Source organism: Corticium candelabrum, chromosome 14 (assembly GCF_963422355.1).
Source record: "Corticium candelabrum chromosome 14, ooCorCand1.1, whole genome shotgun sequence".
In the NCBI taxonomy this organism is placed as follows: domain Eukaryota; kingdom Metazoa; phylum Porifera; class Homoscleromorpha; order Homosclerophorida; family Plakinidae; genus Corticium; species Corticium candelabrum.
Genome location: NC_085098.1, coordinates 3,107,551 through 3,130,173, shown reverse-complemented (window position 1 = coordinate 3,130,173; position 22,623 = coordinate 3,107,551). Strand labels below are relative to the sequence as shown.

At 40.5% G+C, this 22,623-nt stretch overlaps 2 protein-coding genes across 2 annotated transcripts; both read left to right on the top strand.

The window, feature by feature from the left end:
• Positions 1–631: 631 nt before the first annotated feature.
• Positions 632–16,290, top strand: LOC134190059 (ankyrin repeat domain-containing protein 6-like). Its single transcript, XM_062658476.1, has 10 exons — positions 632–672; positions 818–937; positions 999–1,097; positions 1,247–1,342; positions 2,434–2,532; positions 4,393–4,474; positions 14,157–14,258; positions 14,352–15,675; positions 15,740–15,853; positions 15,911–16,290. The coding sequence occupies exons 2-8, from the start codon at positions 839–841 to the stop codon at positions 14,429–14,431; spliced, it is 657 nt and encodes a 218-aa protein (XP_062514460.1). The 5' UTR covers positions 632–672; positions 818–838; the 3' UTR covers positions 14,432–15,675; positions 15,740–15,853; positions 15,911–16,290.
• A 586-nt stretch (positions 16,291–16,876) lies between these two features.
• On the top strand, positions 16,877–19,275 carry LOC134190181 (uncharacterized). Its single transcript, XM_062658616.1, has 4 exons — positions 16,877–17,644; positions 17,711–17,796; positions 19,020–19,113; positions 19,166–19,275. The coding sequence occupies exons 1-4, from the start codon at positions 17,417–17,419 to the stop codon at positions 19,247–19,249; spliced, it is 492 nt and encodes a 163-aa protein (XP_062514600.1). The 5' UTR covers positions 16,877–17,416; the 3' UTR covers positions 19,250–19,275.
• Positions 19,276–22,623: the final 3,348 nt, after the last annotated feature.

Genomic DNA, 22,623 nt, shown 5'->3' with positions numbered 1-22,623 from the left:
TGATGTAGCGACCGTGTCATAATGAGAAGACTGAATATTTAATTCTAGATACTTTTATTTGTTCAAGAGATGTTTTGTATTATGAAATATAGAGTAGAATGTAAATAGTAACAATGATGGAATACTTATTAACAGTCATAGTTGCAGATGATTCACACGCATTTTCGGGTAAGCTAGTGGGACGTTAGAAATATTGATACAAAACTTCGATGGGAATGCGTACACATGTACAGTGATGTACATTTATTTAATCACTTGACTCACGTCACTGTCTTTGTATCCAGGGTCAGTTTGGATAATTTGTATTGTTAGTAGCACAGTGATAAGTTAATTAATTTAAAATAATGTAAATATTAGGTCTCTAATTTTTTGTTTATTTTTTGTTATTAAATTTTTCATTTTATTACATTTACAGAATTAATTTTTTGCTCCATTAGCTATTGACAACCAAAAATTAATTTAGTATCCTATGATAATAAACAAGTTAGTGATTACAAATAGCTGAGAGCAGGTGAGATCGCCAAGAAATCGATATTCAGACTCAACAGTGCACGTGACTCACGTGACTCAAGCGACTAAATTTAGAAATGATGTAACCGCATACATACTATAACACGTTGGAATTGAGGCCCCGATCAAACGAGTTTGAGCTCAGACTGCTCCAGAGCGTTTGTTAGTAAGTTAAATTGAGTAGTAATGTAATATTTATGGTGATGAAGTGTAATTTTGTTGTGTGAGAGTGTCGTGTTGAGTGATTTCTCGTTTGTGAGTGAAACTGTAAAGATTTGTTGTGATTGATGTGTTGATGTGATGTTAGAATGAGTCAGACACACCAGACATGGATAGGAGACTAGCGTTAGCAGTGGAGGACAACAATGTTGATGAGGTGGAAAGTCTTTTGAAGGCAGGAGCCTCTCCCGATGCGTATGGTATTCAGGTATGTTATTGACTGAGTGACTCGTTTTATTGTTTGTTGATATCATCTCACTCTATTGTAGGGATGGCCTGTACCTGTGACAGCTTGTGATAGAGGCTTCAATTCCATTGCACAATTTTTGTTTCAGGAAGGAGCAAAAGTGAACAAAACTGCTCCTGATGTAAGTGTTGAGAGTGAATGAATGAACGAACGAACGAACAAACGAATGAATGAACGAATAGAATGATATTTCAATGATGTGATGAGATTTGTGATAGGACCGATATTACATTAAATACCAATACTAAAGCACAATTATTGTTATTGCAGGGTTACGCCGCTTTAATGTGGGCAGCATTTCGTGGTTATGATTCACTAGTTGTTATGTTATTATCAGCTAATGCTGATGGTAATCTGAAGGATAAGGTGAGTGTTTGTATTTGTTGTTGTTGTATGTGTTGATGTGATGTATGAGATGTTATGTACTAATAATAAATGTATTAATATTGAATATTATTATAATTTTATTTAATTAATAGAAAGTGGAGAAATACAAACAATTGTAGAAATTTGTTTTATATATATTGGTTGGTTTTAAATAAACTATTATTTATATGTATGTATGTATGTGTATTTGTCACTTTGTTTGTCTCTAGTTTTCTATTTCTCGGTTTGTGTGTGTTTTTGTCTGTCTGTTGTAGATCGTTTATTGTAAAAATCAAAGCTAATACAGTAAACATTATATTACTATAACAAATTAGTAAGTAAAGTTAAAGATAAATGACCATAGTGTAGGATTTATGTCTGTCTGTCAGTGTGTCTGTCTGTCTGTTTGTCTTTTAATCTGTCTGTCTGTTTGTCTTTTAATCTGTCTGTCTGTCTGTCTGTCTGTACTTATGTATGTATCTCAGTGTGTTTGTCTGTCTGTCTATGTCTGTCTATCACTGTGTCTGTCTATCACTGTGTCTGTCTGTCTGTCTATGTGTCTGTCTGTCAGTGTGTCTGTCTGTCAGTCTGTCTCTCCGTCTGTTTGTCAGTGTGTCTGTATGTATGTATGTATGTCTGTCTGTCAGTGTGTCTGTTTGTCTGGTTGTCTGTCTGTCTGTCTTTCAATGTGTCTGGCTGTCTGTCTGTCTGTCTGTCTGTCTGTCTGTTTGTCTGTCTGTTTGTCTGTCTATCTGTTTGTCTGTCTGTTTGTCTGTCTGTTTGTCTGTGTGTCCGTCTGTCTGTCTGTCTGTCTGTCTGTCAATACATTTATTTCTTATACATGACATTATGCTAAAACCATTAAGTTCTGATTGACTTAAAAAATTATTTACTGTCTGTCTCTCTTTCTGTTTGTCTGTTTGTGTCTGTCTGTCTGTTTGTCTGTCTGTGTCTGTCTGTCTGTCAGTTTGTCTGCCTGTCTGTCTGTCAGTTTGTCTGTCTGTCTGTCTGTCTGTTTGTCTGTCTGTACGTCTACTTTCTCATTATGATTATCTTCTTATGTTTCTTATTATAATTATCTGTTATTGTAGTTTGGATGGACGGCATTACACTTTGCTGCTGCCAACAATCACTCCAAAGTTGTTCGTATTCTGTTAGAGAATGGATGTGATATCAATATAAAGAACAATGTAAGACATGTTGATGTGAATGTGAATGATAATATTTGTAATCATTGTATTGTGAATTTTGGCGTGCATGGTGTTAGCACAACTTAGCTACTAGTCAGGGTTCTAGTCAGGTATGCTAAGGTGTAGCGGCCCGCTATGTCTTCAGAACTGCCTTCTACGCCTTCCACATATGTCTACTTGTTCAGAGCTGACCTCTACACCTCCAATACTGGCTACACATGTAGTAGGTACCATACACCTGCATGTACGCTTCCAATATAGATTAATTTATATTAACAAATTATTAAGAAATAATAATTAATTAATTTGCGTACAATTCATTAGCCTCCAACTTCCAGAACAGAGAGCGCACGAACTCTAGTCTGGACCACATCGCTACTAAAATGATTTTGGTAGTACATATGAAAAGTGATGCTAAATGGTAGTCTAACAGCGTAGGATTGTTTTACCTAGATCAACATATCATATTCTTCGGCAGACCTCTAGCTACTCTAACTGCTCGACTAGCGAGACTACCACTCAACCAGTTGTCAAAGGTGATGGTCTAGCGACGTTGCTGTGCATGTCCTCTCACTGCAAAGCTTGAAAAGATCGAAGAACTAAATCTCTGGTGTGCACTTAGCCGCCCATGAGGATTTCACACGCATGCAATCAGCATTAGTACACTTAGCAAAACCAATTATTGCTAAACCAATCAGACTTTACAACCGACGTTCTGGTTTTAAGACGCTAATTGGCTTAGAAGGCTATTTCCAAAATAATTTTAGTACCGTTCTGGTCCAGATTAGAGTTTCTGTGCTGCGCTCACTCTCTGGTCTGGAAGTTTGAGGCTAACAAATAATTTATTTATAGAAATTGATTGTTTGCAGATTATTTATATATTATTTATTTAATATTATATACAAATTATTTATCTATTTATTTAATGTTATTTATGAATAATTTATTGATACATTAATTATATGCAAATTAGTTATTTATTAATTTGTTATTTATTATTATTATTTATTATTTTTAAGGCATCTATGAATGCTAAGGTACAGTACTGGCAATAAGTAACCTAACATTTTTATGGTATGCGTATCGTATCCTATCGTATTGCGTATGGTATCGTATTGCGTATCATAGCGTATCGTATATCGTATTGCGTATCATAGCGTATCGTATATCGTATTGCGTATCATATATCGTACCAACTGGTATCTTATCTTAATTGTATCATATATTATGTTGCGTATCGTATATCCTATGGATGGTATCTTATCTTAATTGTATGGTATCATCTTTTATCTTATCCTATCCTACATGGTATCTTTTATGGTATGGTATGATATGGTATGGTATCATAGCGTAGCGTAGGGTATCGTATCGTATCGTGTCGTATTGTATCGTATCGCTGTCAGCTTACTTATTGCCGGTACTGTACGCATCTACACTGGCTACTCATGTAGTAGGTACTGTACACTACACCTGCACATGTGCAGTTATATCTTTAGCATTGTATTGGTAATGAGAAACAGCTTAATTAATTTAAGAATGTAATAGATACGTCACTATCAGTCTGCCACTTAGTGTGATTTGTTTTATTTAGAAATTTGCACAGAAATTACATGCCACGCCCACATGTTAGACTAGTGTCAAGCCCATACCGCTACACCTTCCAAAACTCCTGGCTAGAACCCTGCTAGTTTATAGAAAATTCTATTTATTTTGTTTGATCTACAGTCAATGCTTCAGCAGGTGATAAAAAACATATAACTATAAACTGGTGGATTATACATCTAATTTTAGTATCGTGTATTTTGATGTGTTAATATTAGAAGATGTTAATCATACTTGGATATTGTGTGTATTTGATAGAGAGGAGATACTGCACTGCAAGTGGCTGAGAGACACAAGAAGAAAGATGCTGCAGATGCAATCAAGTCATTCATTGTAAATTGTGAGTCTGTGTGTGTGTGTGTGTGTGTGTGTGTGTGTGTGTGTGCGTGTGTGTGCACGTGCACGCACGCAGCTCAATTTGTTAGAGAGTGCATGTGGAGAATGAAAACATCCGGGACCTTGCAGAGTTGCAGGTTCAGGTTACAGTGATGGCGAGCTATGGCGAGCTATTGCATAATTTCTTTAATTAAACAAGAAACTTACACACAATTGCTTCTCTTGGATCAGGAGTATAAATGAGTACTTGGTCATTGACTGGGGTGGACGTGACCGCTGGCCTGGCAGTAACATCATGCAACAGATTTTTTGGGCCTTGATGTCCAGTCCCGAGCTACGCCATACTCAATGCACCGGGATGACTCCGGCCAAGCATGTGGATTGTAGCGCTGGCCCTAAGCCTCCAGGTAACGCATGGAGGCTCTGCTCTAGAGGCATGTGAAGGGTGTTTGTTTGTAGGTGAGTGGATGGTATGTGTTTGGTTGTTAATGGGTGGAAGATCCCTGGTTGTTGATAGATGGGTATGTTAGTATGTCTGAGATTGGTTTGATGGTTTTGTGTTAGGATGGCAGACCAGTTGATCAGATGTGTCGTTTAGTGTGTGTGTGAGTTTGTTTGTTGTTTGTGTATTATAATATGTTGTGTGTGAGTGTGTGTGTGTGTGTGTGTGTGTGTGTGTGTGTGTGTGTGTGTGTGTGTGTATGTGAGCAGGAGCTTTGTGAGTGGTTACATGAACTTTTGGGTGAATTGGTGGGTTGTCACTATTTTATGGGTCAGTGGGTGGGCAGTGGATGATTTGATGGGTTGGTGGGTAGATGAGTCATACAGAAGGTCAATCGATGGGTCGCTGAGTTGGTGACTGGATCATTGGGTGGGTCAGTGTGTGTTTTCTTGGTATGACTTAGGGCGCGTTTGCACTAGTGCCTAAACCGGTTACCAAGTGGTTTAAGCTAAACTGGTTTAAGAATTGACCTGTTTGCACCTGCACTAAACCAGTTATATGTTAAACCTAAACCGCTTTCTTAAACCTACTTCGAAGTAGGTTTAGCAAAGTGGTTTAGGTTTAACTGTCATGTGACAGTAGTGCGCTTGTTTAGATGGCTTCTGACAACGCTATTTTGAGGATATTGACTATTTTGTCGGGGTACGATTGCCCTAGAAGATGTAAGGGTTGTTAGCTAGGGGAAAGAAATCAGTAGCTACGGAGAGAGAAGACGGTGTCCTTGGTCATCCTCATGCAAATTCCTACTAGCAGATGCTGAATCAGTAACAACCAACAGTTGTCCTGACTCGGTGACAGACCAGGCCAATACTTCAAATTATGGGGTTCGTAAACAGTTTGTTTAGCACATTCCGGATGTGCTAGTTTATAGTGGAAACAGTCACTTTCTTGAACTGGTTTAGTTTTAAAGCATTTAAGCTAAACTAGTGTAAGGTGCAGCTAGTGGAAACACGGCCTTAGCAATTGTATCAAGATCTACTTGGAGAGAGCATTGCTATGCCTTTCTGTAGTCTAGTCAATTGTTATATGGCAATGTTGATTTACAAACTGTTGTCTGTCGTGACTGCCTCAAATGTTCAGACTCATTAGTGATCTGAAGAGACACAAATGTATTACTGAAAGACAAAGATCTGTACATCAGTAAACTGGAGCCGTTGAATGCCAGACATGTAAGAGGTATTTTAGAATTAAAGGAGGCTATTTAGTACAGAAATGCATGGGAAGACCTTTTTTTTACTTTTTCTTTGTCCCCACTGAAGAGGTAGCATGTCTGTTTAGACGGAAGAAATACAGGCGGAGGAGTGTGTGCGTGCGTGTGTGTGCGTGTGTGTGTGTGTGTGTGTGTGTGTGTGTGTGTGTGTGTGTGTGTGTGTGTGTGTGTGTGTGTGTGGTACTGTCGCTCAATTGGTTAAAGAGTTATCCTATGGAGTGATTACATCCGTGACTTTGCAGGGTTGTAAGTTCAAGTCACAGTAATGACGAGCTACGGCATATAGAAACTTACACACAATTGCCTGTCTTGACTCAGGAGTATAAATGAATACGTGGTCATTGACTTTGAGTCAAGACCGCTGACTTGGCAGCAACATCATGCAGAAGGTATTTGGCCTTGGAGTCCAGCCCAATAGCTGCGCCATAGTCAGTGTCATAGATAACTCTAGCCAAGCTCACAGAGAATTGTCGGCACTGGCCCTAAACCTCCACATAGTGCTTGGCGGCCCTGTCTCTAGAAGCAGGGGAGCTATCTTAATAACTGACCTTAAGGTTGAATTTGATGTGAACAGCTTAACATTTGTCAGGGTGTGTGTGTGTGTGTGTGTGTGTGTGTGTGTGTGTGTGTGTGTGTGTGTGTGTAGGTGAGTGAGTGTGTGAGTGTGGCAATGGTGCGTTCTTCAGACAAACCCAGGCCTCTTTTTTTCTCAGACAAGTTGCGCACCTCATTAGTGATCTAGTCCAGATTGTTTGATCCAGGAGAGAGGCAGAAATTCACAAGCCTTATGGATAGAAGATTTAACGGTGTCCCACAGAGTGTGTGCAGAAGAGGACTGAGTAAATTCACTAAGCACTTTGGCTAAGGCAGATGGATAGCCAGCTCTGCAAGTTGACGAGATGTTAGTGGTCTGATAGCGTATCTTATCTGTTTGCCTTTGCTTGACCTTGATTTTAAATTGCAAGGAAGACACGGCAAGTTCATGGTCAGACTCATGAAGAGTTGACCGATACACACGAGTGTCCAGTACACTTGTATGAAAACACTTGTTGACAAGAACATAGTCAATCATGTGACTAGATTTGGATCTGTCACCATTTCTGAATCAGGTGACTTGGTGGGATAATTTATGCTGAAACCATGTGTAAAAATTATTAGCTGATTGCTAGCACGAAAGTCCAGCAGTTGTACACCATTTTCATTACACCCTCCAATACAGAAATCAGGAACAAGAGAAAAAACGAAATACGAGGAACGGGTTTCGGCAGTGGAACTAGCTTCTTTCACCCAATCATACTGTCATGCACAGGTGGATGTAGCAAGATCACCACAACATTTCTGAAGAGATTAGCGTCCTTATGTAATAGGCAACGCCAGTAAACTCAATGTGTGTATTACAAATAAGAACACAAAAGAATGACTCAATAGCTAGCAAATGACTGAACCATCTGGGCAGTCACGTTTATCGGTCTAGTCATACAGGTGTCAATTACTATGCACTATATCACACTACTCCCATTTATGATGGGCTCATCCTCGAGCCTAATATTGCAATGGATCTGGTGGCCGTCGAACCCGTCGAGGATATCAAGCAACTCTCTGGTTTGGTGCATCTTCTGGGAGAATAAGGTGGCGAATTTGAGTTGGACACCATTGCTTGCTTGTTCCAGTGGTGTTGCAGGGATCTGCTCGCTGTGGTTGAATTCTGCGACAAATGCGATTTACATGAACAATTTTTCTCTTTCGACCATTCACAATTTTCAGCGTAACTGGACTTCTGACTGACTGCACAATCCAACCTCCTTCCCATCGTGAATCCAACTTCCCTGCAGTTGGTATTGACAGCCAGATGGTGTCACCTCCAAGAAAGGAGCACTCTGTTGCTTGACGATCATAGTTCTCTTTCTGGCGTTTTTCCGAAATGGTGACCTTAGTTTTACGAAGCCTTTAATCTCTGCCAGCTTGTGTTTAAGATGAGCTTGATAGGATTCAGACTCAAACGCTGTTTCTGGTTGCAAGCTATTGGTTTGAGATGCTCTTCCAAACATTAGACCAAGTGGTGACATACCAGTAGAAGAATGTACTGTTGTTCTGTACGCAAACAATACCAATGACAGTTGACACTCCCTGTCATGCTGTTTGAACATATGCTCGAAGCATTTGAAGTAACGATCTATTCAAGCACTCCACCATCCCATCCCCTTGTGGGTGATAATCTGTAGTTCTAGATTTTTCTATGCCAAATGCATCCAATGTTTGTCGCAACAACGAACTTTCAAAATTTCGGCCTTGATCTGAATGAATGACCTCAGGAATTGCAAACATTGAAAATAATTGCACTAGCTCTGATGTAATACTAGAAGCTGTTTGGTCTTTTAACGGAATGGCTTCTGGCCACTTGGTAAAATAGTCTTGTACGACTAAGAGGTATCTGTTTTCTCTTGACGAGATTGGCACCTCTAAAATGTCAACTGAAACCATTTGCCGTAGTCGTCCAATTGGCCTTGAAATCAGTGGAGCCTTCATGGGTGCAGGAGGTTTAGTTTCTTGACATGTATAGCACTTTCGACAGTACACTTCAACATCTTTATTCATTCCAACCCAGTAGGCTAACTGTTGAAGTTTGTCGGATGTCTTCAATCTTCCTTGATGTCCAACACTAGGAGCATCATGAGCTTGCCGCAGTGCCTGTTGGTGGAGACTGTCCGGTAGAATTGGAACTGCAATTGATCACTCATTGATTTAGGCTTATAGCAACAGAGAACACCATCGACAACTGTCAACTGCGGCCACAATTGAACATATCTTTGTACAACTGAAGAAGTTGCATTAGGAGGTGGCTCTGAGTGTGACATACGTTTACACAGTTGAGAAATAAGTGGATCATTCCTCAGTGCCTGATACAAACTATCTCGTGACAAGCAATGTGATACTGTAGTCAACGAACATGATTCATCTTTGGAAATACAACTACAGAGGCGAGATAGGGCATCTGCGTTGGCATTCTGCGATCCTAGATTATACTCAAACTCAAGTTGTTCTCCTGTAAAGCTAAAGCCCAACGATAGAGCATTCCTTCTGTTTTTTGTTTGACAACCATTGTAGAGGAGCATGATCAGTATACAACTTCAATGACCGTCCAAGTTAGTAATGTTGAAACTGTTTGGTACCAAATATGCCAAACCCTTTCTTAGATCACACTGTAATGTTTCTTCGCTTTGGTGAAACTTCTACTTGCGTAAGCCACCACTCAATTATCTTGTTCTAGCACGCACCTCAATCCAGATTCACTCGCATCTGTGTGCAACACAAGTTGGCCAGCATTCGCTTGAAACTGTGGGTACACCAAGACAGCGGCAGTACTCAGAGCTTCCTTTAGCTGTTTAAATGCTTCCTGACATTCTGCCGACCATGTGAAGGGTACTCCTTTGTGTGTGAGCTGATGTAGTTGTCCTGCAATGTCAGCAAAATGATGATTATATCTCTGGTAATACAATGCAATTCCTAAAAACCGACGTAGCTCCGTTACATCATTTGGAATGGCCTAATTCCTCACAACCTCTATTTTATCTTCATTTGGAAGTATTCCGTTGGTCAAAAATACATGTCCAAGATATTTCACTTCATGTTTACCAATGCAACATTTGTGTGGTCCTAATGTAGGACCACAAGTGGCAGAGGATAGACCGTGCATGTAGACGTTTCCTAAGGTTGAAGCAAGAACAGCTTGTATCGCATGCGCAGCGCATGTCACTTTTCCTGTTTCTAACAGTTTGATGTTCTATTTGCGTTGGCTTTCTGACCTTTCTCGTTCTTTTCCCACGCCCCAAGTCCGTGACTCCGACAAGAAAAACAGGAAATATGCATGGCAGATTGCAATATCTAGTGTCACGAGATAGGCTGATATCAAGTTAGAAGTTAGCAAACTATTGTAACTATGCATGCTACAAATCTAATTATCGACATCTCGTTTTGCAATTGGAAAGGCTTTAATGAAAGTTGAATATTTGGTCACGTGATATACTGAGCTCGATAATACCTGCCGAACAGGTTTCGTAGAGACACGTGACCGTTAACTGCTTCAAGTCGCATTTGCTACTGTCAGACAATCTAATGGTGACAAAGGGTGAGCTCTTTTGGAAAGCGTGCGTCCTTCTTGCCTGGGTCATAGGATTACTCTTGCTATGGACTTACCAGTACTCCTTTTCCGAAGATGACACTGATGAGATGTCGCGTGTTGTAGCTGTTTTTTACATCTTTACGGGCATCAGTGCTCTTAGATGCAAAAAGAGCTGCATCTGCCGCTTGACCAAGGAGGAATGTGAAGGCGGGTTGTACTTCCAGCAGGAGAACCCGCAGAAGTGTCGCTGTGATTATCTCTGTGCTATACTCACAGGAACTTTCTTCGGCTTTTTTCTTCCAATTCTCTGCACTGGTCTCGCTATTGCTTGTGCAGTGATAACAGAAGACGGAGGCGGCAAGGCTGTGGCGGGCGCAGGTGCGGCAGTTTGTGTGTTGAGCTGTTTTCCACACGCCTACATTTGGGCAAAACCCCGCTGGTCGTATGAAGACGAAGACGATGACTAAGAGATGCATAATGATTTCGAGCGATTTATTTCATGTTGCTAGTTGTGTTGCTGTTGGATTTGTGTTTGACAATGCGTTAGCGTACACAGTCAGTCATTGCTGCGGGTGTCTTGAACGATTTAGACTTGCTCTGAAGGTTTGCATCAACATTTGTTCGTATACAGCGTATGCACTCTGTCTCTTAATTAAAGCGTCTCTTGCAGAGAGTACGGCCACGCGAGGCATCGCCTGCGTTTACTCGTTTGCAATTATTTTAATCAGCTTTTGTATAGTAAATGTTCTCATATCAAAATCCTTTACCTAGTCCGACATTTCTCGATTTACTACGAGCATGTAATGAACTGCATTAATGTAACTGCTGCGTCCCTACGGCAGTACAACCGCCGGTAAATCTAGATCTTAAATTACAACTGATTAATAACTATAGCTAATAATTATGCTAACTTAACTTAAAATAATACAAGTTAAAGATCAATGCAAACCACAAAAATATTTATATTGCGAATGTGATCACAAGTGAACGCAAATTAGAATCTAAAATCGTAAACTAGAAACAAGGAAATGCATTGGAACCGGAAGTTTTAAAGCGAAACTGAAATGCGCCGCGGTGTCTAGAAGTCTAGACTCATACACACACACACACACACACACACACACACACACACACACACACACACACACACACACACACACACACACACGCACAGAGTCTGAGACATACACAGACACACACAAAATGGACGAAATGGACAAAGTGCACAAATGTCAAGCCCTCCACGTCATTCGACGTCAACGTTAATTAACGTCAGTTGCGGAGATAGCTTCCCCTGCCTCTAGAGACTCCATGTTCTACTTGGAGGCTTAGGGCCAGCGCTACTGTACAATCCACCTGGAGCTCGGTCGGAGTCACATTGACTATGGCGCAGCTCTGGGACTGGACACCAAGGCCTACAGTACCCGTCTGCTGCATGATGTTACTTACATGATGTTACTTGCATGATGCCAAGCCGGCGGTCATGTCCACCCCAGTCAATGAACAGGTACTCATTTATACTCCTGAGTCGAGAGAAACAATTGTGTGTAAGTTCTTGCTTAAGGAAATTATGCCATAGCTCGCCATCACTGTGACTTGAACCTACAACCGTGCAAGTTCCCGGATGTAAGCACTCCCTAGAAGATTCTCTAACCAACTGAGCCATCGAGCTAACGAAACGAGGTATGACGTTATCATGTACGTCAAAACGACAGATTTAGTTTAGAGATTGTCGGATTTATTTCAGAAATGCAATGCACTTAGATATATGTATTGCGAATGTGAAAGTAAATACGCAAATTAGAATGTTGAAATGCAAACTACAAACAAGGAAATGCAAATTAGAAGGTTGAAATGCAAACTAGAAACAAGGAAACGCAAATTAGAAACGGAAGTCTGAATTAACGCGAAACTGAAATTCTCCAAAGTATAGATACAGGTATAGACGTAGAGATGGAGATATGCGAGCGTTTAGTGAGCGCCCTATACATGCATACACAAAAACTCATTCTGGCGTTGGTTGTCACCAGGTGTGTACTACGGCGTGCGATCTCTGCCAAAACTCCCACAACGCAAACAGACGTCGGTAGCACAACTCAAACAGACGTCGGTAGCACAACGCAAACAACACGCATGCAGTTGCTTACTCATACGAATGCTCTAGAGCCTGCAGACCTTGCAGTACACTGTGGACAACGTTGAGCTTCTATTCGGCCTCAAATAATGGCTGTACAGATTGTGGGTCTGGCAACAACATTTCAACGTCACGTAGCAGACATTGAAAGATCTCTTAGCACGCGTCACTCTGAAAGCTTGCGGTCGATTGAGTGTCGCGCCGAATTTCGTCTGGCAAACGTCTGCCGCGCCCAAAATATTCTTGAAAGAGCAGGAGAAGCCTTGTTTCTCCGTTGCCAGCGACTGGTGGGCGCAATATAAGAGACAACAAGAGCAGAAACTACGAACATCAATCCACTACAGGATTTCTTGATAAGAACTAAGAATGGAGTGAAGAGTGGAGAGTCCCCGTGTAAATTGATGTGTGTCAAGGACATGTTCTGGAAGATTCATTGCGAGCCATTGGTCAGCAATCTTCTCAATGCAATAGAAAAGTTGAGGCTAGAGTACGCCATGCTTTTAGTATTGATCAGAGACTTCTCATCATTAACAGTATGGTGGCAAATCATTAATGCAACGGCCGTAATAGTGCCACAGATTATTAAGGATTGCATTGGTCTGTTTGTGTGATGGCTATATCTTTCTTCTTTTATATTAATTTGGCTTGCCTAAGTTGAGCCAATCGATGCAAGAGAGCAGAACAAACAGTTGCAGATTAATGCATCAAAATTACTGAGATGAGTGGTCTGGGAAGCTCATTTTGATCCAATCTTCGTAACCTAACGCGCTGTTTTATTAAGGTTGAATTTTTCGGTGAAGTGGTATCGATACAGGCAATTGGACTAGAGAGCTATGGCGTCTTCTTGCATCAGCTTCGACAACTATGTTTCATGGTCCATCTGAATCGATGACACCTATGCACAGTGTTCATCGCTTGCAGGTGAACGATTTTACTCACGCAAGGGTGCACGTGACACAAACTCACAAGCACGTGAACGCTCATATGAACGCTCACATACATGCAAATAAACGCACATATACTTGTACGTTTCCTCTGTCAGGCTAGTCACTTATGCAAACTGGGCAAGCTGGCAACACTTTCTATCATTCATGAAAAACCTGGACTGCCGTTCTTGTCAATTTGTGCATTAGACTACATCGCAGGAGTTGAACTTAGTTACATATCTCTTTGTCCACGTTTTATTCCGGTGTTATAGGGAATTTGGCATCCCCGGGAATTTGGTATCCCCGAGCCATATTCACTAGGGAGTTTGGTATCCCTTCGGGACACTTTGCAACCCCGAGCCGTATATCCTAGGGAATTTGGAATCCCAGGAAATTTGGCATCCCCGAGTCGCATTTCCTAGGGAATTTGGCATGCTCGAGCGGTATTTTCAAGAGAATTTGACATCCCACGCCGTATTTCCTAGGGAATTTGGCATCTCTCGAGCCGTACTTTTTTTAGAGAATTTGACATTCCTGCGCCGTACTTATTATGAGAATTTCGCACATCTAAAAATGTGACATTCTAAACTCTATTTCACAGTCTGCGTTTTTGTGCTAGATTTCTAACAAATTGACATGTTACAAATTGCGTGTTTGTTGTCTAATTAAATTTGCGACTGAAAACATCTATTTTAGTTAACTACGTTAGAGCAAGTGACTCTATATCGTCTACTGTAGTTACAGCGTTTTTACAAACAGTCGTCACAGAGCCATTTGTCACTTTGTTGTGGTAGATCATGTTGAAGACAACCAACGTCAAACCAGTCCTCACAATTTTGACACCGCACGGTATCATCGCATTCTTCTGGCATCACACAGTTGCGGCAAATTTCTATGTAGGTACAGCGAAGTCTAGGAGTGCGTCTAGCAGTTGTTTGGGCGCATTGCGGAAAACCTGTCATTTTCTTCTGATGCAAGCGTTTGTACAGATGCTCCCTCATTCGTGGTTGGTCGAATTTCAGGCTTGCTACATCATCTCCTAGAACTAAATGTACAGCAAATGCAGTAGCAAACACACTACAGTCAACGCCTCCCCTCTGCTGTTGAACATACGCCAATTCAATGGGACCACATTCATCTTCACCGTTTTTGTTGCTTGGATCCATTACTACAGTCTTATATATTACTGCGAGTTGACGACAAAGAGACGAACTGAGTTGACTCCATCGTGTGTTCAGAGCTGCAATTGATTAGCCGTCCAGGGCTATGCATGGCTATCTACATATGTGCGTTGGGTCGTAATGCATCATGTTGCTAAACGATCAGCCGGCTGACGAACTACCCTTGAACTTCCAATGAGTCATAGCGAGGCGACGATATACGGTCATGTGCCAGTGCAACAGAGTGCACGACCTCATGTCGATGTCATTCTAATACCAGACACCATTTAACCTAAATGATGATGCAAAGATCAATATACAGCCTACGCGCAGCCGGCAGACGTTGCTACAGTTCAGACCGTGTAATATGCTTCTTTCGGTTTCTGCAACACTTCTTAGAATGGTAGAACACTAATTGAAAATGATGAGGGACAATCCAGACGTAGACACAGCTAGACGGCACTGGGTTTATCTTGCACGAGAACTTGTGCATGGCATGGGCTAGTCGGTGTTTGGTACTAAAAACAATGACATCACCGAAAGTTCGTGAACTCTGCAGCATAGTGGCACGTGATCGTCTAGCATCATAGCACAATTACTTCTTGGAAGTGCACCGGTAGTTCGTCGGCCGACTGATCATTTACCTACATGATGGATAGAGGATACGAAATTCCCCAAGGGATGCCAAGAGGGGTGCCTCAGACCCTCAGAGAATATGGCTCGGGGATACCAAATTCCCTAGTGAATACGGCTCGGGGATGCAACAAACAGGGGATGTCAAATTCCCTATGACACCTGATGCTGATATTGCGGCTTTAGCTCAAGAGGTGAGTATGCTTGAAATTTGGTCACAGTCGAGTTTTTGATATATCTGCAGATAGAGCAAGGCGACAACTTCCAGTCTCTGCATATTCTAGAGAGAGGTACTGTAGTAAATATTCTAGTTGATGCTGGATGCACATCTCTAGCCAGGAAGGACCAACAAAGCATAGTCAAAACTCTTTGTCTTCATCATTGCATTCTTAGTATAAAAGCGGAGCTGGATCAATTATGTGAAGGATTGTCCACTATGGGTGTGCTCGACGCTATTAGACGCTACCCGAGATATTTGCCAGATACTTCCTCAGCGAACAGCGAAAGTCGCTGACTTTTGGTCTGGACTGCTGTACTGTGTATACGTAATATTACCTCATGTTTATATTTTTACTATCTTTCAGATTGCTTGAGAAACCTCTTTGCAGAAAGGAAATTTTCTGACAAAGGTACTACTGAACGCGAGAAAGAGGAACAAACGTATATGTTTTTTCTTGACTTCATGAAGGATTGCGAAAGTATGGGATATTTCTCAATTTGAGCGCTTTTGTCTGTAGTTTGTTTCACCGCTGTAGATGGCAAATGTGAAGCTTCACTACGAGACATGCTGGCATTTTTTTTACAGGAGCCGAAGAGATCCCTCCACTAGGGCTGTATCCTGCTCCTTCATGATATTTCAACAGAGATGAAGTTTTTCCAACTGGTTCTACATGTGCCATAGAATTGGTTCTCCCAACGCAATACGATGACTACGAAGTGTTCAAACAGAAAATGGTAATGGGCATTCTCAACAATGGAGGTTTTGGAAAGGAATGACATAAACCAGCCATCTCTGGGCTGGTTAGGGTTAGGTACAGTTAGAGTTAGCGTTACTATGTTGTGTTTAGTAGGATGTAATGTTGCCCCGATTGTTGTGTTGAGGAGGTAAGAAATAAGCAAGTGTTGACAAAATGCACATACTATACAGTGTACCTAGAAAGCACACTGCATGCGTGTGTGCAGGAAAACGTATAAATTGCTCACAACAGCGTAGCTGATACAAAAAGGTGCTCTCTTATTTGAGGTAAATAATGCAGTATCCTTCATTGTCAAATAGATATCAATGCCAAATGAATTGCTGTTTGCTAGAGGGTCAATGCGTACATACTGCTGCTCTTGAGCATCAACAGGCGATGCTATGTTGCCATGTCGACATGGTTGTGGTCACCCAATCTATCAGTGAGTGCGGGCCTTCCCAATTTAGCAGGGATGCGAAGAATCTAAAATGGCCGCCCATACAAAGTATCCAAACGCGTCCTATCCGGATTTCTTATAGCTCAATAAAAAATCTCAGAACCAGTCACCTAAAGCTAGACTGTAAACGGTCCGAATGGTAGCCAGACTACTTACGCTGACACTAGTAGTCTCAGAATTTACTTTGACTCAAGCCCGTACAGAAAGAGGGTTCAGGGGGTTCTACAAATCCCCCGCAGCTCCTTGGTACTCCGCTGCTTGAGGCAATGACATGTACACATTCGACTGAGTAACTTCCAACGCTGTATCTAAAATTTCTGCGCTACCCAGCGTCCACATGGTTTCCCTTAACATAATTACACACACAAGGCTCTTTGAAGTGTACACATGATAAAAGAACAAGCCATTATTAAATAAATATCAGGTATTGCTGCAGGGCGAAGCGTGTCAGGATGGTACTAATTAACTAGATTGCTAAGAAGTGTTCAGGTGCGATTCATAACAGGGTACACGAGGACAGCTATAGTGCCCCGGATAATCGGATAATACGTTTGTACGGAAGCCGGTAGCGGCGGGTTGATATCAGTCCGCCGTTCTCGGCCGCATTGATATCAATAGAATACAAATTGTAGCGCACGTTAGCACAATGGCCCAACAAATTTTCTCGCGCCCCTAAAAAGGCGATATATATAGGCATTTATATCAATCGCTTCTTGCAATTCCAGACGTGCGGACACAGGTACACGTTCTGGTGTAATTCACATCATAGACGGCTCAAAAACTGAAATGTTACCGAGGAAAGTTGATATTTGGCGCTTGCGTATATACGTTTGGCACGTTACTTACATATGGTTTTTTCTGGTATCGTGACGATGGACAACGCTCATTCTGAACTTGCTCTGTTGATTATTCAACTTCACTGTAACGGAGTGATTTTCAGAGACATGGTACAGGTGGTGGAAGAACGTCTTCACCAGAGCCTATCTGTCGATCAACTCCGTCGACTGTGTAAGAAGTTAAACTTACACCGACGACGAAATTCCGCTTCTATGGATAAGGTGGAGGCCATAGTGAAGGTTAGAAAGTTTCCATTACATCAGCAAACCTAGGATGTACTGCTACACAGTACTACTGATTTCCAGGAAGAGAAAGAAACCTCAGGAGCAAACTTGGGTTACCGCTCTCTCTGGAAGCGCTTGCTTGTGAAGCACAAATTGCGTGTTCCAAGGTCAGTATAATTTGGTGCCCGGTGTTTGTTTCATATCATAAGTGAATTGAGGAAATCATGTTTATAAAATTATTATACTTTGAAAGTATTGTTACTGTTATAGTATATACATTAAATCACACTAAAATAGCTTTGATGCACCTTAAATATACAAATTTTTAATGCATGTATGCCACAGTATATCTGAATGCAGTTGTAAACCTTATTGACTAAAATTGAATTTGATCAGAATATCCTGGATTACCTGTACTACACCGGTTGTGTGGTTTCTAAATCAAATGTCTTTATTATTATTTAATTTGACAGCCCTAACATAAATGTTGCATATTATTATGACGGACCAGCATGGTGTGTACAGTGATTAGCAATATTTATCAACTACAATGTATGTGCTTTGGTTTATGACAGTGGTGTCTGGGGTGCCTAGGCACCACCTTTTTAGGTTGCTAGTAAATAATAAATTAGAACGGGGTGAATGAGATATACTTCATAAATTCATACAATGATTAATTAATTAATTAACTACAACTAATAATAATAATAATAATAATAGAAATTTACTAACCATTAGTAATATTAGGTCACGCAGGTATTGCAGGATGGCTGGACATTATTCCAGGTCATCACAACCCGCAGCACTTACAGAAAACAGTGCTTCTGGGATCTACTCGAATCCTTCATAAAGTCTTGTCTTCTTTCTAGACAGCCGGTGATGGTCTAAGTACTTCTGAAGCAGGGTTTGCTTCCGGTACTTGTAATAGACTTTACAAACCAGACTGATTTGGTTGAGCATGACACACACACACACACACACACACACACACACACACACACACACACACACACACACACACACACACACACACACACACACACACACACACACACACACACACACACACACATTCATATGTATAATCTGCCCATGCGGAGAACGGGATGATGAACTAGTAGTTAATATACAATATGACACCATGTTGTAGATAGAAATTCATTTGGTGATCAGACATTAATGTATACTGTGTTATCCATCACCTTTTAGTGAAACCAATCTATCTAAATTGTCCAAGCATCTTAATTTGGATTACCTTTTTCCAATCTGGATTTGCCATATGGGTTTGAAATTAATTATAATATCATTTATTGATGGGACAGCTAGATGGATTGATTGTTTTCGATTAAACATAATTAGATAATGAAGGCATGCAATTTTGTCATTACAGGGATGTTGTCATGAAATTGAATAGACAAATCGATGGAGAAGGTGTTAAGCTAAGGAAGGCTGGAAAACTAAAACGAAGGAAGTATTACAATAAAGTATGTACTGAAAGACAATTTTTGCACTTCGTTAATTACTAAATGACTTTAGGGACCGAATTATGTATGGCACCTTGATGGTTATGATAAAGTGAAGCCATTTGGCATATGCATACATGGTTGTATTGACGAGTAACAATTAATATGTTATCAATTACTCGCTCTATGAGCAAACTGCCTACTGGTCCCCTACATCTACCACTGCAATTGTAATTTGGCTTATGCAAAGACTAAATTCAAAAACTTTGTCAACAAAAATCGATGAAATGGCATTTTGATTACAGTATTCACAAATTGCTATCTGGCCAACATAATGTTTACAGAATTTTTGTGACTTACTGGTGTATCATCATCGTGTTCTGCTCTCCAAGCTTGAAGTGATGCCCCTGTTTGCAACAGTCGCAACAGGGAATAGTCGTAGAGCTCTGATTCCGAAGTCTCTGTTACAATTTCTGTTGTTTCCCAACTAATATAGTATTTTGCGCTTGGCTGAATGTTAGTAGGTGTTATCTCCAAGTTGAGGCTTCAAAGGAAGTTTAGTAGTTCCAGTGCAATAGAATAGTAACAGTCGACATAAATGTACCTTTTATTTCTGTTGTATTTGCAGCAAACTGTGTAATTAGCCTATGTGCCAGCCAACACCTGATGTCATTAATTTCACTCTACAAACCATCATACAATATTAACAAACATTCATAACAGCTGCGTACTTATAGAGTTACATAACGGTTATACACTGTGTACCTCACAGAAGTTGTTAGAGTGAATGCCAAGTGCTTCATTCCTCATGTACTGAAACGTAGGGTAATTATCTAAAATATTTCTAGAAGTGACACTGTAAATCAGACAGTAGACACCACAGCTTGAACCGTCTTGTTGCCGTGGAGCATTCTATAACCAACAAATGATAATCTCCAAAAATAAAATGTGCAATATGTATACTTTCACAACTTCGTTAGTCCACTCTGTAACAACATAGTTCTCTTTCGTCAATGTTACTGTATCTGATAACCAATCTCTAATGGGAGAATAGTAATGTTACATGTATCTTTCATATGTACAGTGTGTGTATATATGTATTATATGTATGCATGACCTAATCTTTAGAAAGACTTCTGAACACACTTCCATTAGCGGGTCATAGTATTTAATTGTCCTGTGTGTTATGTCGATAACCTAAAAAAGTCACTGTTTGCACACTGTTGTAAATAGTTTCATCTAGTAGCAAACATACTATACAACACCAATACTGCTTCACAGGTATGTGCATGGGAATTAACAGAACATCATAATGGAAAATATTTACCTGCAGAATATCAATCAAAGCACTTATGAAAATGTTGCAATCATTTTACTTGATGGCTATTTACTGCACCAGCTGTTTCATTGTCCATTGTCTTACAGCAACAGGACCTTGCTTGTCGAGCTTCACATAGAAGTAGGTATTGAAGCTCTTGACTTTTCTTCCCTAAAAAAGAGTTGTAGTTTGTAACGAGCAATTTGTTATAATGAGATAATACCTTGCGGCAAGTATCCGTCTCCCGTAAACATGATACTGCATTGATGAGCTGTTAATACTAATACATTACCAATATGTATCATTTCACTAGCTTGTTTACAACAACTGACATTGTCATTGAGCCATTTGTTTGGCTGAAGCTTTGCTAAGTCACGTATTGTAATCACACCTGGAAAGTTTGAATCAGACAGTTGTCTGTCACCGGCTATTTTGTCTAGTGCAGTAGCCATCTGTAAATTGCACATTACCAATCAATGCACATAGTAATGACCAATTGCAGTATCATCTAGAGAGGACCGTTTGATCTACTTCTTTCTGCTCATGACTTGATAAAATGTAAAATGGCTGCAGTCTTCTCATTTTTGGTGGAATGTCTGGCATATTTCACATACAGGATATGTTAAGTTCAGATAAATTGTTAAAAGTATATACCGGTAGCACAGTGTAGTTCAACAACATCTTTGTCACACTTCCTGTTCTTACCTGGAATACCTAAAGACAGCAACTGAATGTCAAAGGGCAGCTTGCATATTCTTGTTTATAATACGTCAAAATGTTTTACAGATGTACGGCCACTAAGAAATTGATCAACAGCAAGTGAATAAATTTAATTAATGTGGACTAATATAAGGTAGATAATGAGTAAATAAAGACGTATTTACCAGAGTGTATATTTCTTGGGTCTTCCCTGCAGGTTGTTGCTATGATTTTAGTGACATTCATTTGTAACCCTAGAAATGAAAAGGCTGATGTAAAACAAGTCAACTCCGGAAGCTGTGAAAACTGCTGTGGTACCTGGTGGTGGGACAGTATCTGTTGCACAATTATGGTCCCCGTAAGGAAGGCCTTGCGCAGCAGAATCATCTAATCAGAAAGACTGAAATATGTAGATTACAGGACATTAAGCTCTATAATGTCATACACACCATTGTTTGCTATATCTAGACTCACAAAATGATTTTCGGCGTAGTGGCCAAGAAGCAGTGGAACATCATTAGAAGCAACATGGCCATTGGGTTCTACTATAACAGTAAAATGGTCGCTTGCACCATCTACACTGCTGACTATTAGAATATTATGAGACAGCACTGTTGTTAATGCCATCACAACAAGGTGGTCTCCCCACTCGCCATCCTTCTTCATGTCAGATAAATACTGATCCTAATCCTTCCTGACATATTGTGAAAGGTTTAGTTTCTTGCCATTGATATCCTTGCAAAAATGCTACATTAGTTTAACATATACATCACACGTGTAGTAGTGTACTAGCTGTTCTTACAACAAACTGGTGATCTCTGAGACAAAAATTGCCAGTGCTCGAAGCTCACTGTGACAGTAGGGCTTTTCTGACTTAACTCGTTTCAACTGATTCGAAACAGCATGAAAAAGACAAGAACATAGTCAATCATGTGACTAGATTTGGATCTGTCACCATTTCTGAATCAGGTGACTTGGTGGGATAATTTATGCTGAAACCATGTGTAAAAATTATTAGCTGATTGCTAGCACGAAAGTCCAGCAGTTGTACACCATTTTCATTACATTCTCCAATACAGAAATCATGAACAAGAGAAAAAAAGCGAAATACGAGGAATGGGTTTCGGCAGTGGAACTAGCTTCTTTCACCCAATCACACTGTCATGCACAGGTGGATGTAGCAAGATTACCACAACATTTCTGAAGAGATTAGCGTCCTTATGTAATAGGCAACGCCGGTAAACTCAATGTGTGTATTACAAATAAGAACACAAAAGAATGACTCAATAGCTAGCAAATGACTGAAACATCTGGGCAGTCACGTTTACCAGTCTAGTCATACAGGTGTCAATTACTATGCACTATATCACACTACTCCCATTTATGATAGGCTCATCCTCGAGCCTAATATTGCAATTGATCTGGTGGCCGTCGAACCCATCGAGGATATATATCAAGCAACTCTCTGGTTTGGTGCATCTTCTTGGAGAATAAGGTGGCGAATTTGAGTTGGA

Coding starts and splice junctions, on each gene's coding strand:
- LOC134190059 (XM_062658476.1), top strand. CDS start 839: ATGGATAGGAGACTAGCGTTAGCAGTGGAGGACAACAATGTTGATGAG. Junction 1,098..1,246: donor TGAACAAAACTGCTCCTGAT/GTAAGTGTTGAG, acceptor TTGTTATTGCAG/GGTTACGCCGCTTTAATGTG. Junction 1,343..2,433: donor ATGGTAATCTGAAGGATAAG/GTGAGTGTTTGT, acceptor CTGTTATTGTAG/TTTGGATGGACGGCATTACA.
- LOC134190181 (XM_062658616.1), top strand. CDS start 17,417: ATGGTTTTTTCTGGTATCGTGACGATGGACAACGCTCATTCTGAACTT. Junction 17,797..19,019: donor CACAAATTGCGTGTTCCAAG/GTCAGTATAATT, acceptor TTGTCATTACAG/GGATGTTGTCATGAAATTGA. Junction 19,114..19,165: donor GAAGGAAGTATTACAATAAA/GTATGTACTGAA, acceptor AAATGACTTTAG/GGACCGAATTATGTATGGCA.